This window comes from Myodes glareolus, chromosome 21 (assembly GCF_982192425.1).
Source record: "Myodes glareolus chromosome 21, mMyoGla1.1, whole genome shotgun sequence".
Taxonomy (NCBI): Eukaryota; Metazoa; Chordata; class Mammalia; order Rodentia; family Cricetidae; genus Myodes; species Myodes glareolus.
Window position 1 is genome coordinate 35,670,840 of NC_142046.1, and position 18,488 is coordinate 35,689,327.

Consider the following 18,488-nt stretch of genomic DNA (forward strand, 5'->3'; position numbering starts at 1 on the left):
CAGCATGGACTATACACAGACTCTACTGTGTCAAAACTAAATTAATTCAATAAAAGGTAAAAAGTGCAATGCCTCACATAGGTAATGTAACAAAAGACCGATTATTTCAAAACACCGACTAATCCTCAATATGCTTCCTATATAATTAGATATAATTAGACTCTCATATACATGAACATGACTTTGAGAGTTATAAAACAAAATGAGGCACTTTCTAGACTTCTCTTAACGAGGACATTTTAACTGAACTGGTGGCTCACTGCTCAAATATGTAGCGTTTTGTTTGACTCAAAATACCTAAATCCTACAACGTCGCTAGGTGTCTGTTAACTACTGTTTCAAGAACGCTGCCATCCAGTTTGCTTTTACTGTTAATATTATACGTAAGTTGTGCCCCATTCATCTTTTTCTCATTCTGAAAGACCTATGTTACCAGACTAGCGTTTGACTCCAACAGATACCGACTGTTCTGGGCTATTTACAGATTCTACGAGTTTTCCTTTTCATTCTCTGAGACTAGATCTCGCAGCACCTTCAAAACATTCAATAAATTCAGTTGAAACTGCAACTGTCAGAGTTTGAATGTGTGCAGACGGAAGCAACGATAGTTAAACCTGTTAAGTCTAGATCTCTTAGTTCGGGACTGCCCCTAGGCAGCAGGGTGGCCACCGCTGCACCTTCAACCAAGGGGAAGGGTGTTAACCAGCTCTGGAGAAAGCAGGAAGTTTGTATCAGCAACTTGAGCCTCCAGAGAACTTGGCTTTTCCCCACTCCTGCTCTGGGTGACGGGAACAGCCCTGCTAGGTACCCCAACCTCCGACAGGTAGGAGGTGGCCCGGCCAGAGACGCGCCGAGGCTGCCCCCCGCCGTCGAGAGCGGCGCCGCCCCTTCGCTCTCCACCTGGCTTCCCAGGCACCGGGGCCGCCGCCCACTTTTCCCTGCACCGAGGGCTCCGGGCACCGCACTCACCCACGTCTTGCTCGAACGGGTTGGCACTGAACAGAGGCATGGCGCCGGCATCCGAAGTTGAATCGCGACGGTTCGGCGGGGCTCCGAATGCTCCGGCTGGGCGACCGGCGGCTGCTTCCTAGACGGCTGGCCCGGCCGTGCCCTCACTTCCGCCTCCGCGCCTGCCCCGCGCGCGCCTGTGCGCCCTGCGCCTGGCCGTCCTCCGCTCCAGCGCCGCCGGCGGGGCCGCACGAGGCATGGCCGAGCACGAGCACCGTGCAGTTCCCTCATCGTCCTCCTAAGAACGTGGTCTCCCCTGGCCCGACGTTTGCTCAGGCCCGGCGGCAGCCACGGTCACCTTTCCTCGGCGAGGACCCGGGCGAGCCACGGGGGCGGGGGAAGCTTCGAGGCCGGAAGTTGTCGCAGCTGGAGACGCCGGTGGCCGGCTTGTTGGCTGAGTCCCGGAGGCGAGGCCGGGGGCGCGGGCCCTGGATGTGGTTCCCTTTGCACCAGGCTATGACAGTGGCTCCTCTGTCACGCGAGTATTTCGGTTACCAACCAGGTTAGGTCTTGGCCATCAGGACCCCGCACGTGTTGCGCGTCTCGGTTGCTATGGAAACGGAACCGCCGGCCTATGGGAGGCGTTTAGAATCTGTAGATTGACGTCTGTATTGCTGCTGTTCGTTGGAGCCTTCGGTTAAACAAGCCGAAATAGTCACTCGGGAAAGCGATCGCGGGGAGATGCTTTGCCTCTCATCTCTCCTATATGAAAACAAAGTTTGGACCACGGAATACAAATTCGAGTGAAGGAGGTGGAGAGACGGCTCATCACTTAAGGGCGCTTTCTGGCAAAGTTCGGTTCTAGTCTCCGCGGGGTGGGTGGGGAGTGGGGGAACGGAAGGACACGGGTAAAGCAGCCGGTAACTGAGTTCCAGAGAACCAGACACCCTCTTCTGGCCTTGGTTGGCATCTACACTCACGTTCACACACCCACATTCAGAAACCAATTACACATTCTTATGCCAGAAGTTGTGGCGCATTCCATTAAATCCAGCACTCGGGAGGCAAGAGGCTGATGGATCTGAGTAATCTCCAAAGATGAGTGGAAACACTCTTGATTTTGACTTGCTAAAACTTTATAGTGCAAAAATATTTATGATTTGCTTGTTATTAAGAGTCATAAACTCGGGTTCCCACAGAATCCAGCCAGATGTTTAAATGAATGTCATTGTGCAAACCCCCTTCCTGCAAAACATGCCCTGTACTTCTCTATCCTGCTTCATATTTTGTTCATGTCATTTATTCTCTAAGGAGCAACTAATTGTGATATCTGTCTGTTTTGATTAGAACATATCCGTGAATTTCTTTCACCACTGTGAACGCAGGGTCTTAAAAACAGTTCTGGCAAGTAGGTGGTCAGTAAATACTTCTAGAATGTAGTCCTGGCTTGTGAATTGAAAAGCACACCTCTAAAGCTGGCGCCTTGAGCCAATGAAATAGCTCAACAGTAACAGCCCTCCAGCTTCATCCGGAAGTTCAGTCCCCAGAGGCCACCGTGGAAGGACAGAACCAGTTCGTGAAAAAGGTCCTCTGAAGCCTGGCGGTGGTGGTGCACGCCTTAAATCCCAGCATTCGGGAGGCAGAAGGAGGTGGATCTCGCTGAGTCTTGAGTTTAGGCCAGCCTGGTCTAAAAGAGCTAGTGCCAGGACAGGCTCCAAAAGCTACAGAGAAACCCTGTCTCGAAAAAAACAAAACAAAGAAAGAAAAGTGTCTTCTGACCTCAGGCTTGCGCAATATCTTGAGGACACCCCGACTTGCACACATCTTTTTTTTTAATTTAAAAGATTTTTAGGGTTGGGTGTGGTGGTACAGACAGGAGGATCTATATAATGATAGATACATAGGGATGCACAGTGAGACCCTGTCTCAAGTAAATTAATTAAAATAAATGTTTTTAAAGTAACACTGACAGCTACTAGTAAATTTCAGCCATTTGTTGAAATGTGGGCCCTTCTAGGCCTCCCAGTTTTTCAATGATTTTTAAGGTTTGAGAATTATTTCAACATTTCGTTATTTATGTTTGGATTCTTGTTTCAGTTTTAAGACAGGATGATCTGTGCAGTGGAGGATTACCTTTCATATCTACGATTTTAGAAAACAATTATTTTCCAACTTCTAGTATTAGGAGATGATAATAGACTCCTCATAGGTGGCGTTATCTGGAGTGGTGAATACATTATCTGCTGTAAAGGAAACTGGCTGTGGTGGCGCATGCCTTTAATCCCAGCTCTCGGGAGGCAGAGGCAGGCGAATCTCTGTGAGCTCGAGGCCAGCCTGGTCTACAGAACAAGTTCCAGGACAGTCATACACAGAGAAAAGCTGCATGAACCCCCCCCCCCCAAAAAAAAGGGAAAGAAAGAAAGGAAACATTTGCAGGTCAAAATGTTTTTTTTTAAAAAAAGTATCTTAATCTAGAATTCTCAGAATATATTTGGACATATTTTAGGGTGAAGGCTCAGTATTAGAATGGAAAGCAAGCTACCTAGAAATGAGGCAGAACCTATTAATAAGTTTGATTCTAGCGCATAAGGCACTTGGTATTCATTAGAATATAATCTGATATCAATTTGCACATGAGTGAGGAATCCCAGACAGTTCGGGACGCCATCAAAGCACTCAAACACTATGCAAGATAACTTAGAAGCGCTTCTATTAAGAGCAAAGGGTCGAGGGTTAGCCTTTGGAAATAAATATCGCCATTTTAGAGGCTGTCTGCGCCTGCTGCTTAATGATGAGCATACTCAAGGGTCTGTATCTACCTGCCAGTACTTAGTCAGTTAGTGAGTTCCTCGAATTAACCACAGTTTCAGCGGTGACCAGGAGCAAGCCCTGTGATAACAACAGCAAGATGCACCGTTTGGGGGGATTTTCTCCCCTCTCCATTTATGGTAGGTATTGAGTATTTAAGACATGCCTGAGGTAGCCTGCAAATTCTGGTGTGCAAAGTAATTTGCGTTTTTCTTAATGCATTCTCTTGAGTACTCACCTCCCTGGTGACAGGAAATATGATCAGTTTCAGAGGAATCCAATTTCTATGTTTTTCTTGGTTCCTTAGCTTTATGATCAACAAATCTATACCTTACACCACTTACTCGTGTATGCGCCAAGATTCATCTTCAGATATGCTCTGATTCTGCCAGCACGCGCTTTTTGAGTTGCCCTTATTATTTATTCCACATCAGGAATAGGTTTTCCCCAGACACACTATAACGAAAGTTGAGTTGGTGAAGAAACACCAAAGGTGGTGTTCTAAATATCTTTGTTTTTGTTTTTGAGTTTTTTGAGACAGGGTATCACTGTTTCGCTCTGGCTGTCCTGAAACTCACTCTGTAGACCGGTCTGGCTCAAACTCAAAGAGATCCACCTGCTTCTGCCTCCAGAGTGCTAGGCACCACCACCGCCCAGAGGTATGCTAAATCTTGAAAGAGAAAGAAGCATATTAGAAGGTATCTTTCTCAGGTGCAATTTCTGCAGGGTCTTCAGGCAAAGGAAGCCATTGTCTTCTAGATAAAGGAAGTAGGTCACTTGTGTTCGTTTATAGCATCAAGGGAAATCTGGCAGCTCAAAGTCCTAAATAAGGCTATCCATCCAGACAGCCTCTTCTGGATTCTACAGTTTCATCCTTTCCCCATGAGGAACTGAACTAAATGGATTTCATCTTATTAAATTTAAATACCCACATGTGATTAGTGGTTGGTAGAGTGAATCACTGTGGAAAGCAGGTGAAGGAGAAATGGAAGTGTTTCCTGTATAATTCGTATTTTATCTTATATTTCACTTTTCAAAAGCCCGTCTTTGCCTGCTTTTCATATCTGTCTTTTACATCTTCATTTTTCACATCTGGAAATGTAAGAACTCATTCACCACCTCATCTTTCTACAATTCCTCAACTGGTCCCAGCCTACAGGTCATCCTCTTAACTGAACCATTTTTTTTTTTGCACCTGCAGTCAGTATTGAACCACCTAGTGTTAAATGTGTGTATGTTGTAACCTCAGAAGCAGAACACCAGGACCAGTGTGCTTTGTAAGTTCCATGTCCCTTCTTGTGAAAGCAACAAACCCAGTACTTAGAACTACACACCCTGCATTTGTGTACCTCCCAAAATTCGTACACTGAAATTTAATCCCCAGGTGGGGCCTTTGGGTGGTAATTAGATTTCTTAGTTTCTTTTCTATTGGCATGATAAAACACCATGAACAAAGCAACGTATAAAAGAAAGCATTTAATTTGGAGCTCACATTTAATTTGGAGAGAGTAGTAGATTCATAACAATCATAATCGGGAGCATGTTTTGAAGAAGCCCAGACTTTGGCACTTAGTTAGCACATCCTGAACAGACACATATACATTGCCCAAGTCCAGTCCAGTGCAGATTCCTTCCTCCTAACATCCAGTCCCCATCACTGTTCACCTGAAGTGAGATGAAGGGAGGCAAACAGCACAGAGATAGCTACACCCCCCATTGCTTTGTGTTAGCTTCACTGTTGCTACATAACAATTAAAGCATCTTAAGAGCATTTGTGCTATCAACTGTTTGGTAAACACTGTGTCTACTGAATGCAAAATACTAATGGCAGGGACCACGGATCCAGGGGGCATGAAAATAAATGATGGAATTACTGCTTTCGAGGAGTTATATTCAGACAAAGAGAGAAAGACTTATGTATGTACCAGGAGAGAATACATAAGAAGAAAAAAGGGAAATGCCCATGTAGACCCTCAGTACAGAGCAATGGTATTTTGGTATAGACTCACTTAAAGATGGGCACCATGGAGAACGCTAATAATCCCAGCACGCAGAAGGCTGGAACAGAATAATTGCAGGTTTGAAGTCAGCCTGGGTTACGTTGTGTGCTCTATCTCACAAGCACAAAAGTAAATAAATGATGTATGGGTAGGGTAGTGTAGGAAATAATAGTCACTTTGGGAAAATATAGGCTAGGGAAGTAAAATAAAGAATGAACAGAAATGATTTTTTTTTCTTTTTGGGTTTTTTGAGACAGGGTTTCTTTGTAGCTTTGGGGAACTAGCTCTTGTAGACAAAGCTGGCCTTGAACTCACAGAGATTCACCTGCCTCTGCCTCCTGAGTGCTGAGATTAAAGGCATGTGCCGCCACCGCCAGGCCTAGAAATGATTTTTTTTAAGTGATTGGGATGGGTTTTTTGTTGTTTTGGTTTGGGTTTGTGTGTGTGTCTTGGTTTTTCAAGACAGGATTTATCTGTGTAGCTCTAGCTGTCCTAGAACTTACTCTGTAGACCAGGCTGGCTTCCAAACTCAAAGAGATCCACCTGCCTCTGCCTCCCAAGTGCTGGGAGATGGGTGCCGCCATGCCCTGCTAAAAAGTGATTGTTAAAGGAACTGGCAAAGATGTAAATTCAGTAAGTCGTATGTGTGCATATGTTCATCTATGCTTTATTATTTTTAATAGTCAGGATCTTTCTGTGTATCTCTGGTCATCCTGGAACTCTCTATGTATACCAGACTGACCTCAAACTCAGAGATCTGCCTGCCTGTCTTCCAGTGCTGGGATTAAAGGCGTGTGCCGCTCATCTACAATTTAAAGGAATTTGCTGTCACGGTCCTAAAGATCTTACATCACTAGACTCCTAGAAGAGCAGGTCGATTTAATTCAGTAAGTTTTTACTGCCAATCAAATCAAGAAGGATATAATGTGTTGGTGGACTAGCTTAATTCTTCACGGTTAACTTAAAAATGGCTTTGCTCATTGTCATACCACAGACTGCACAGTGGGTGGCGACATTATTTCACCCCAGAATTAGCTTCACTAAAAAAACAAGCAAACTTTGAAACAAACTTCAGGTTAGACCTAATTTAGCCAAAAATATCACTTTATCTACTTTATGAAGCCGTATAAATAATACACCGTTCCATTATGCCACCCTATAACAAATTTCAGTCTTTTATAGTGAGCATCAAAAAGAGTTTCTAATAAGTCACTTTGCTAATGAATGTCAGAGAATTGACCTGTGTGAATTACATCACCAGAACCCAGATGCAAGAAAGAAACCAAATCTCAAAAGTCTTCTGACCTCTATACAGAGGATGTGACTCACACACAGCCCCTACATCACACACACACTAATAATAATAATAATATAAAAACTGCAAGTGTGCCACACAAATGACTAAGCACATGAGCACTGAACACCTGTTTTAGGCTTTACCTCCTTCCAGAGAAAAAGTTTATATTTTTGTATTCATAATGGGATCTGGGATTTAAGCAAATGAAAAAAATCTCCATTTCTTTAGACAGCCTTTGCACACATTTTTTTTTTAAAAAAAAGTTCTATAAACTGTCTCTAGCTGTAGGACAAATCAAGTTGTAATACTGAACCAGCTAAAGAAAGGACAATTTCTAACCAATAATCTTTGCGTTGATACATTTTTCAGTTGTGACATTTGTGAGATTTCAACATTTGGTTCAGGTTACTCTTAAGTAGGACTCATTGAGCTAAATAAAATAAAGCTGAGAAGAATTTCAAACCTTCTGGGGGTGGTGTTGTTGTGAAATTGAATATTTGTTTAACTATGTAGAGATGTATTACATTTGTTTATGCTGCCTTTGTTTGACTCTGTAAAGATGTGTTGTTTTGTTGTTGTTGTTTTTTAACCTTGCCTGCTTAAGACACCTGATTGGTCTGAAAAAAAAAAAAACCTGAAAGGCCAATAGCTAGGTAGTCGAGGCTGGTGGGCAGAAAGAATAAGTAGGAAGAATCTAGGCTCCGGAGACAAAGGAGAAAGGGAGATGCCTAGGGCCAGCCTGCTAGGTCACCAGCAGACAGACAGACTCAGAGGAAGCAGGAAAATACAGAATGAAAGAAAGGTAAAAAAAAAAAAAAAAAAGTCGCAAAGCATAGATGAAGATTAACACATTAAATTAAGTTATAGGAACTAGTGGAAAAAGCGTAAGATAAGGCCAAGCATTCATAATTGATATTAAGTCTCTGTGTCATGATTTGGGGGCTGGCAGTCCAAGAAAGCCTGTTACAGGTGTGAAAAATGGGGTTCTGGAGAATAACCTCAGGGCCTCAAAGGAACTTATGAATGCTAGGTATATAACTGAGCTGTAACCTCTGTCCTCAAGTTTCTTTCAAGCAAAGACATATATGTGACATGGTAGACAATGAAAGCAAAATGTTTAGACATGAATTATCTGAAAGTTACTACAACAGAAGGAGAGCTTAAAACTCTGAGGAAGCTCTTTAAAGTATTGAGTTATACAGAGATGGCCCATGGGTTAATTGTATAAACTGCTCTTGCCCTGGACCTGAGTTTGATTTCTAATACCCACAGTCAGGCAGCTCACAACTGCCTATAACTTCAGTTCTAGGGTCTCTAACTCCATCTTTTGGCCTCTCCAGGCATTGCACTCACATGCACATACCCACACACAGACACACTTATACACATAATTAAAAAATATTAAAAGCCTTTAAAGTGTTGGTTATTTCAGTGACACCACCATGTATGAGAATTTTCAAAGCACCAAAAACTGTGGTTAAAAAGACTTTGGAGCCATAATTCCACACAAATTTGTATGAGGTTCACAATAAACAGATTCTCTATCTTTTAACTCTTACAACTCAAAGGAAAATTGAGGAGCAAGTTCAGAATATGTGTGGGGCCAGTGTGATCAGAAGCTATTACAAGTGTAGACTCTAGCTAAGCAGTAGAAGGAAGGGCATCAGCAGAGGAGCAATGATAAACACCCATCTAGTCCAAAGGGAAAGACCAAGTAAGTAAAGAGCCAGGGAGATGGGAGCAGGGCTTCAAGATAGAACAAGAAAGCTAGAGGCATAGTCCTATATGATGGTTGCAAGTTTATCCAATAAAGACAGACACTTTGAAGCATTTAAACAGTATATCAAGAGGTTGCTGATGTAAAAAAATGTCTAGTTGAAGAGACATGGCTTTATACCATGGAAAGTTAAATAACCCTATGAGACAAACAATGTAAGTAGGGTTGAAAAACAATATATGGTTAACAAATCATTAGGAAAGTCTTCAAAGTAGAAAGGTGCTTGGAGCTCAGTTTTTGATGGCTGATAAGAGTTCAAAGGGATAAAATATAAGGCTTAATAATGAATGAAAACAGTAATAGGAATATGTATGTTATGATAAAGCAATGAAACCAACCTGAGGGGTCTATTAATCATGGTTTTCGTTGTTCTACATTATATGATGCTTTGATAAGTTACAGCCTTGCCAGACCTAGGCAGGCCTGCCCTTTGTAGAACTGTCCAGTTCTTAAGGACAGCAAGCAGCATGCCTAGGGGCATGCCTCCGATACTAAACAACCAGTCTTAAGTCCAGGCAAGCCCCTGTCTGCCTCCTTTCCTTGGCCTAAATTGTCCTGATGCTCTCCATCAACTTTTAGATTGCACTAAGTTGCCTCTTTTCTTTTAACCTGTAAAATCAAACTTTCCCTTCCCCTCTTCACCTTCCACTTCCTCCCTCCACCCCTATTTTTTAAAACCAAGTTGGCTTCAGCTTCTGGGCTGCAGCAATTCTATCTCAGCTTCCAGAGTAGCTGGAATTTACAGGTGCACATCTGATGGACAGGTGCAGTGCTGATCATCATGTGATAGCTTGTGCCCACCATTCCCGAAGGAAATCAAAATACCAAGTGCACTTCAAAAGAGGAAATATAGAAGGTTTGCATAGAGCAATGCTTCTTAGAGCACAGTCTGGGGACCCCAGGGTTCCTGAAACCCTTTGGGGAATGTGTGCAATCAAAATCAGATCCTCACAGATAGTAAGAAAGCCAAATGAGTTTTCATCACACTGTATGGAAAGACCTTGGATCTGGGTCTGGAACACATTTTTATCTTTATTTTTAATTATGTGTATATCTGCAGGTGAGGTGTGATTTGTACACCAAGTACATGAGTGCAGTGCCCACAGAGGCCAGAAGAGGGCATCTGATCCCCTGGAACTTGAGTTCCAGTCAGCCACAGGGATGCTGGAACTAAACTCACATCCTCTGCTCTTTTCATTGTTGTTAGTTTTTCTTTTTCTTTTTTCTTTTTCCTTTTTCTTCTTTCTTGAAACAGAGTCTTACTATGTACCCTTGACTGTTGAGCTCTCTATGAAAACCAGGCTGGCCTCAGATTTACAGAGCTCCTGACTGGGCCTCCCTGTTGGGATTAAAGGCATAAGGTACCCTTAATGGTTCAACCATCTCTCTAGTCCCTGGTAAGGTTGCAGATTCCTCATTGCTGTTTATCTTTGCCAATTGCAATTTCTAGTTTTCTATAAAGGTTTTCAAACATTTGTTTCCAGCTACGTATTTGTGAAAGGCCAGATTTTCCTCATTTGCTTGAACCACATATTGAATGCAAAGAAAGATGCAAGAATGCAGCTATCGCCCTTTTGGCTCCCTGAGCAGCACCATGGCGGTCGGCAAGAACAAGCGGCTGACGAAAGGCGGCAAGAAGGGAGCCAAGAAGAAAGTGGTTGATCCGTTTTCGAAGAAAGATTGGTATGATGTGAAAGCCCCGGCCATGTTCAATATTAGAAACATTGGAAAGACACTAGTCACGAGGACTCAAGGAACCAAAATCGCCTCCGATGGCCTCAAAGGTCGTGTGTTTGAAGTGAGCCTTGCTGATCTCCAGAACGATGAAGTTGCATTTAGAAAATTCAAGCTAATCACTGAGGATGTTCAGGGCAAAAACTGTCTGACTAACTTCCACGGCATGGATCTTACCCGGGACAAAATGTGTTCCATGGTCAAAAAGTGGCAGACCATGATTGAAGCTCACGTTGATGTCAAGACAACCGATGGTTATTTGCTCCGTCTGTTCTGTGTTGGTTTCACAAAAAAACGCAACAATCAGATCCGTAAGAACTCATATGCACAGCACCAGCAGGTCCGCCAGATCCGGAAGAAGATGATGGAGATCATGACCCGAGAAGTGCAGACAAATGACTTGAAGGAGGTGGTTAATAAATTGATTCCAGACAGCATTGGGAAAGACATAGAAAAGGCATGCCCGTCCATTGATCCTCTTCATGATGTCTTCGTTAGAAAAGTGAAAATGCTGAAGAAACCCAAGTTTGAATTGGGAAAACTCATGGAGCTCCACGGTGAAGGTGGTAGTTCTGGAAAAACTACTGGTGATGAGACAGGTGCTAAGGTTGAACGAGCTGATGGATATGAACCACCAGTCCAAGAATCTGTGTGAAATCCAGATTTTTAATAGTGACAAATAAAGTCTTATTTGTGATGAAAAAAAAAAGAATGCAGCTGTCTTCTATTAAGCCAGATGTGAAATTTCTCCAAAAAAATGTTTAAAAATGGCATTTTTTAGCAAAATTTATTTAATTTTATAATATTTCATAAAAACTGATTGTGGTGACATATAATGTGCTAATTGCTCTTAATGAATCAGTATGTAAATACTTTCAATGTTTCTCCATTTTAGTTTCAAATATAAAGCTTGAGCAATTCTTGAGAACAAAAAGAGTTATTGAGATCATATTTATTTTTTTCTAAGTTCAATGGAAATCCATTAAAAGCATTTTTTTTCCTGAAACCAATAATTTAAGAACAGTGTACTGGAACCCATTATTGATGTTTTGCCAAATGGCCATGCTGCTAAACTGCCTTCAGCATGTGTTTATACCCATAGATCCATGCTGTTCTCAGTTAAACCACCTTCTACATATGTTTATACCCATAGATCCATGCTGTTCTCAGTTAAACCACCTTCTACATGTGTTTATACCCATAGATCCATGCTGTTCTCAGTTAAACCACTTTCTACATGTGTTTATACCCATAGATCCATGCTACTCTTAAGTTTGATCAGAGAAGGTTCTTATTGCAGTTAGTACAGAGACTCATAACTGGTAAAAAGTAATGAGAATAAATTCCTATTTAGTGTTCAGCCCTAAAAGGGACATCTATATTAAGCCCCTACCTAGCTAAGACTCAGGACATGTTACGGGAAAAGAGAAAGAACGTAAGAGACAGAGGATAGGAAGGATGCTATAAAATGCACCCTTTTGACATGACCATTAGACTCACCAACTCTCAGCAGCTGTGCTTGGTCAACTACACAAAATCAAGCCAATCAAGATTCCAGCATGGATAAGAGAGAGTCTGGATAAGAGGCTACACTCTAAAAGAGTAGTTGTTGGCAGGTGATGGTGGGGAGGAAGGGGGAGCCCTTCTCCTTTTGGGGTACCACTACGGATAGATTACCCATGCTCTATCCTATACATATGGGTAGAACTAATTGGATTCAGTGAATTATTTTATTTAAGAAAAGGAAGGAAGAGAGAAAGGAAGAAAGGAAGGAAGGGAAAGGAAGGAAGGAAGGAAGGAGGAAGGGGAAAAAGAAAGGAAGAGAAAAAGAAAAAGAAAGAAAGAAAAAAAGAAAGAAAGAAAGAAAGAAAGAAAGAAAGAAAGAAAGAAAGAAAGAAAGAGGAAGAAAGAAAGAAAGAAAGAAAGAAAGCAAGCAAGCAAGCACTGGTTGATCTTCCAGAGGATCTGGGTTCAATTCTCAGCACCCACATGGCAGCTCATAACTGTCTGTAATTCCAGTTCCAGGGGATCTGACACCTTCACACCAATGCACATAAAACAAATTTAAATAAATTATAAAGAGAGAAAGAAAAACGGAAGGAAGGAAGAAACTGAAAGAAAGAAAGGAAGGAAGGAAGGAAGAAAGGAAGGAAGGAAGGAAGGAAGGAAGAAAGGAAGGAAAGAGAGAAAAGAGGATGTGACATTGGGAGAGGGTTGTGTTGGGGACCAGGAGACTTGGGGTAGGGTTGTGGGGATTGATAGTTTCACAAAATTTTATACATGTGTGGCATTCTCAAATAATAAATACCATACACTTTTAAAAAATTCTGGTAGACTCTTTAGGGACTCTTGTGTATCATGTCTCTTACATACAAAATTATATCACCTGCAAATAGAGAAGCTTAGATTTCTTATTTTCATATTTGTAGTCCTTTTTCTTGCTTCTCCTGCATGATTGCTCTGCCTAAAACTTCCAGTACTGTATTGGATAAGAGTTAAGAAGGTGAACATTCTTATCTTGATCCTGATTAGTGGAAATGCTTCGAGTGTTCCCTTGTTTTATGTAATGTTGGCTATAGGTCTGCCATATCTAACTTTTTTTATATTGAGATGTATTTCTTCCACTGAGTTTTTTTTTAAGATTTATTTATTTATTATGTATACAGTGTTCTGTCTGCATGTATGCCACCAGACCAGAAAAGGGCACTAGATCTCATTATAGAGCCACCATGTGGTTGCTGGGAATTGAACTCAGGACCTCTGGAAGAGCAGGCAGCGCTCCTAACCTCTGAGCCATCTCTCCAGCCCCCTTCCACTGAGTTTTTTAAGGGCATTTTTTTTTGAGACAGGGTCTCACAAGTCTGGCCGTCCTGAATATTGATATGTAGATCAGGTTGGCCTTCAGCTCACAGAGATATACTCATCTCTGCTTCTCCAATGCCGAAATTAAAGGCATGCTTCATCACACCCTGAACTTCAGACTTTTAACATGAAGCGACATTGGATTTTATCAAGAGCCTTTTCTGTATCAATTGAGATGACAAAGTGACTTCTGTCCTTGAGTCTATTAATGAAATTTACAACATTTGTAGATTTACATATCTAGAGCTATACATTCAAATCTGGGATAAAAACCAACTTGATACTGATGAATGATCTTTTTGATGCTGTCTTAGTGCTCTACTTTGCATCTATGTCCATTAGGGAAATTGATGTGTGGTTTTCTTTTTGTTGTTCTATCCTTATCTGCTTTTGATGTCATTAGTACTAGCTTCACAGAAAAGCATGCAGTAATACTCTTTCCTTTGCTATTTTATGGGGTAGTTCAAGAAGCATTGTGTTAGTTCTTCCTCTGAAGATTTGGTAACACCCACAAGTCAATGCATCTGGGCCTGGACCTTTTTTTAGTTGGGAGATTTTTAATTTCTGCTTCAGTCTTACTACTTCTTATAAATCTGTTTAAGAGGTTATTTTTATTTTTATTCATGAGCATATGTATGTATGTGTGTATAAGTGTATGCTATATTTGTATAGGTGGTAATAGAAATGTTGGATCTGTAGGAGCTAGAGTCTTATAGGCATTGTGAGCCTCCTGACATGGATGCTGGGAACTAAACTCAGGTCCTCTGGAAGAGCAAACGTTCTCAACCACTGAGCCATCTCTCCAGCTCCTGCTTGGCTTGCCTCATTTTGGTTAATTTTGGTAGGTCATATGCATATAGAAATTCATTCATTTCTTTTACATTTTCTCATTTTATGGAATATATGTTTTTACAGTTAGAAGTAAAGATTTTCTGAATTTTATTGGTAACTTGTATTGGTTCTTTTTTCTCTAATTTTGTTAATTTGGATCTTCTTTCTTTTGTTCAATTGGAGAAGGGAGTGTCAATCTGTTTGTTTTGTCAAAGAAACAGTTCTTTGTTTCACTGAGTCTTTGTACTTTTTGCATTCTCTTAAGTTCTGTCATTTTTATGAAATATGGGTTTTGAATGAAGAATTGTTTAATGTTATAGAATAAATAATCAGATTAGCATTCTGCCTTAAAATTATCAATGACAAAGCTCAATGAGAGCTAAAAAAATTTGAGTCCCTTGATCTTTTTTTAAAATGTGTTTATTTTTATTTTATATGCCTGGGTATTTTGCCTGTATGTATGGCTGAGCAGTCCATGCATACAGTGCCCACAGAGGCCAGAAGAAGGCATCAGATCCTCGAGAATTAGAGTTATGAATAGATGTGAGTCACCATGGAGTTCTAGGAACCAAACTCAGGTCTTCTGAAGGAGCAGTAGGCTCCTAACCACTGAACCATCTCTTAGCCCCTTGGCCTACTTCTGTGCACAGCTTTGTGCATGTATGTGCTGTTTTCATGTATTACTCACATTTATATACTATTTGCATAGTATCAAGATCGCTTATAAGTTACTCCTCACATACATCAAAATTGCTAAATTAGCCCAAATTCCTTTTTTTTTATAGTTCAGTGAAGTTTTAGAACAGAAGTTCTGGCTCTGACATCCATAGGATAGGCTTGGCCACCTGTCCCAATACATCAACTACAGAGACAAGTAATGACAGAGAACAAAGAGAGGGATTCCATCAGTGCAGTCCTGTTGGTGGAAGGGATTGAGAGGCCTTGAAGCAGGAGAGTCAGGTGTAGAGACAGGGGCATGATGAGAGCAGTTGGCAGAACCTTGGAAACTCCTCCCTCCAGAGTTCCATGAAGGAGTAGAATGTGCATAAGCAAAGCCTGTGATTTCCAAGTATGGGAGAAGGAGAGCCTATGTAAATGAGATGCACGTGCTTATTCCTTTTATGACTGAGCAGCACAAGAGCTTCTAATACTCCCAACTCTCTGGTCCACTTCCGCACTTGGGAGGGCTTTGTTTCTTAACACACCATTTCCGTGTCTACCATAATCAGTGTGTCTCTAGTCCAAGTCTTTGTTCTGAGGCACAAAGACCTGGAAGTCTCAGCAGATGCCCTCTGGATTCTGATCTGCACCTGTAACAGGGGAGCCACAAATCAGGAGGTAAGACTTCTGTCTCTAATGTATTACATACTTTAATTCAAAGAAGCTCCAGATGTTTGCTTTCCATCATTCCCTTCTTTCCTTCCTTCCTTGGTTGGCTTCCTCCTTTCATTTTCCCCTTGAGTACTTGGCAGAGAGTGGGAAAGCACCCCAGTAAACCTTGACATACCCAAGGGAGTTTACATGCCCAGGCTACCAGACTAGTGGAGAGCTACCAGCGACCATGAGTACCCTTGAACTAAATGTGCCCCTCCTCTTCTGCTTCTCCCCACATCCTCCAAGTCACACATTATTGACAAGGTCCCTTCCTCTCTTTCTCACATTGCAAGACACCCCCTCCTCTCTTCTGCCATCTAGAAGTCAGATGCAGTCTGACTACAAGCAATCTATAGCTTATTCTTCAACCATGTGGCATGAAACCACTCCTTTCTTCCAAGACCCATAAGAAGGGACCCACAATCTCTATGACGTGGGTCTTTCCAGAGCTCTTGCCATGACATCTGTCTGTCTGTGGCATTGGGCCATGAACTCCTCTCGGAGCCCCTACCATGTTATCATTCCATAGAACTAATAACTCCTCTAATGGCACCAAAGGAACTATCTTCCTCAGTGTCTGTCTTCAGTCCCAAACCCAAGACTCTCAATTGTCCTCTACTTCCTGACTGTGGACCTAGTGAGAGCAGAAGTCTCAGGCTTCTGCCACCACACCTTCCCCGCCATGAAAGACTGTACTGTTGAGCTTTGAGCCAAAATTAATCCCTTCTTTCCTTAAGTGGTTAACAATAAAACAAGGAACTAATACAGAGGCAAACATATGAAGGCAGAGGAAAGACTCCTCTCCCTCTCCTGCTGTTAATTGAACAGGAAGAAAAGGTGACAGAGATGTCCTATTTAGGGCTAAGCAGTCAACCATCATTTATTCTCAGTTCTATGACCAGCTATGAGTCTCTGAAGTAGAACTTTGCTGACCAAAGATGAGAACAGCGCTAATCCATGGTCTTAAACATAAATATTTAGAAAGCATTTGATGGGCACAGCATGTCCATTTAGTAGAACAGTAGTAACTTCCCCACTAGGCCCTGCTGGTCTTGGTGTTTATCTTAGGATCAGCCATAACAATCTGCTGTATGATTTATTGTTTGATGTCCCAAGTAATAACATCCTCTCTTCCAGGTTCCCATGGAATGATTACCCTCTGTTTCCCAAACTTAAACCTTGGCCTATCACTATAGATCACAGCCTCTAACTCCTGCACGCACACACTCTCTCCCCTGTCTTGTGCTCCCCGCCACTCTCTTTGCCTCCTTCTCGTGTCTCATGTCTCATATAGTCAAAGCTGTCCTTGAACTTGTACACATCTTCCTGTCCCTGCTCCTGAGTACTGGGATGACAGGCATGTGGCACAACACTTGGCCAAAAAAGTTCACGACTTTTTTGTTTTGTTTGTGTTTTTCAAGACAGGGTTTCTCTTTGTAGCCTTGGGCCTCCTGGAACTAGCTCTGTAGACCATGCTGGCTTAGAACTTACAGAAATCCACCTGCCTCTACCTCCTAAGTGCTGGGATTAAAGGTGTGAACCACCATGGCCTAAGCTCACGACTTTTGATCCTTGGATAGTTAGGAGTAAGACTATAATCAGCAGAAAAGAAATTATATAAAGTAGATCTTTTATCATCATCAATCATTAAGAACAGGCGATCAACATCTCCAAAGGAGAAACTGAGGAAGGCTAGCGAGGAAAAGTTAAGGGGACACAGGAAGAGAAGGAAGTCCTCACTTGAGTCATCACTAGAAAGTCAAGAAGTCCAACAGAATTTGCATATTCTCCCATGAAGCTTGCCTACAAAGATATAATATTCCTTTTACGTAGAAATACTTCAAGTAATAATTTTATAATAGGAGCTACACAAAAGCACAAGCAATAGATAATCTCAAACCAGCAAATCTCAAAGAAGGGAAACATACACACACTCTACCAACAACAATAACAAAACCAGAAAATAACAGGAATTAACAATCATTGGTCATTAATATCTCTTAATATCAATGAACTTAATTCACCTATAAAAAGACACAGGCTAACACATGGATATGAAAACAGGATCTGTCCTTCTGCATACAAGAAACACACCTCAATTTCAAAGACAGACATTACTTCAGCGTAAAGGGTTGGAAAAAGATTTTCCAAACAAATGAACCTAAGACATAAGCTGGTGTAGGTATACCAATATCTAAGAAAATAGACTTCAAACTAAAATTAGTCAAAAGAGATGGAGAAGAATGTTTCATATTCATCACAGGAAAAATCCATCAAGATGAAGTCTCAGTTCTGAACATTTAGGCCCCAGATATAAGGACACCACATTTGTAAAAGAAACGTTACTGAAACTTAAATCATACATCAAACCCCACACACTAATAGAGGGAAACTTCAACACCCAATTTTTACCAATGACCAGGTCTGCCAGACAGAAACCTAACAGAGAAATATGGGAACAGACAGATTTTATGACTCAAATGTGATTAACAGACATTTATAGAATACTCCACCCAAACACAAAAGAATATACCTTTTTCTCAGCATCTCATGGATCTTTCTTTAAAATTGACCACATAGTCAGTCACAAAGCAAACCTCAACAGTTAAAACAAACAAACAAACAAACAAACTGGAATAACTCCCTGTATCTTATTGGATCACCATAACTTAAAGTTAGAATTCAGCAACAATGCAAATTACAGAAAACCTACAAACTCATGGAAACTGAACAATGCCCAACTGAATCACCACTGTATCAAGGAAGAAATAAAGAAATTAATGACTTCCTAGAATTCAATGAAAATGAAAGCACCACATAACCAAACTTATGGGACACAATGAAACCAGTGCTAAGA

The 18,488-nt window shown here is 41.5% G+C and overlaps 1 protein-coding gene and 1 pseudogene across 1 annotated transcript in view; one reads left to right on the forward strand and one right to left on the reverse strand.

The window, feature by feature from the left end:
• The window catches only part of Stam2 (signal transducing adaptor molecule 2), a 49,059-nt gene extending 47,950 nt beyond the window's left edge, over nucleotides 1–1,109 (reverse strand). Inside the window, exon 1 of the mRNA XM_048425972.3 lies at nucleotides 970–1,109. Coding sequence (XP_048281929.3) covers nucleotides 970–1,009 — 40 coding nt within the window. The 5' untranslated portion in view covers nucleotides 1,010–1,109. The remainder of the gene's footprint in view (nucleotides 1–969) is intronic.
• A 9,279-nt stretch (nucleotides 1,110–10,388) lies between these two features.
• On the forward strand, nucleotides 10,389–11,276 carry LOC148118711 (small ribosomal subunit protein eS1 pseudogene; annotated as a pseudogene).
• The last annotated feature ends 7,212 nt before the right edge of the window (nucleotides 11,277–18,488 follow it).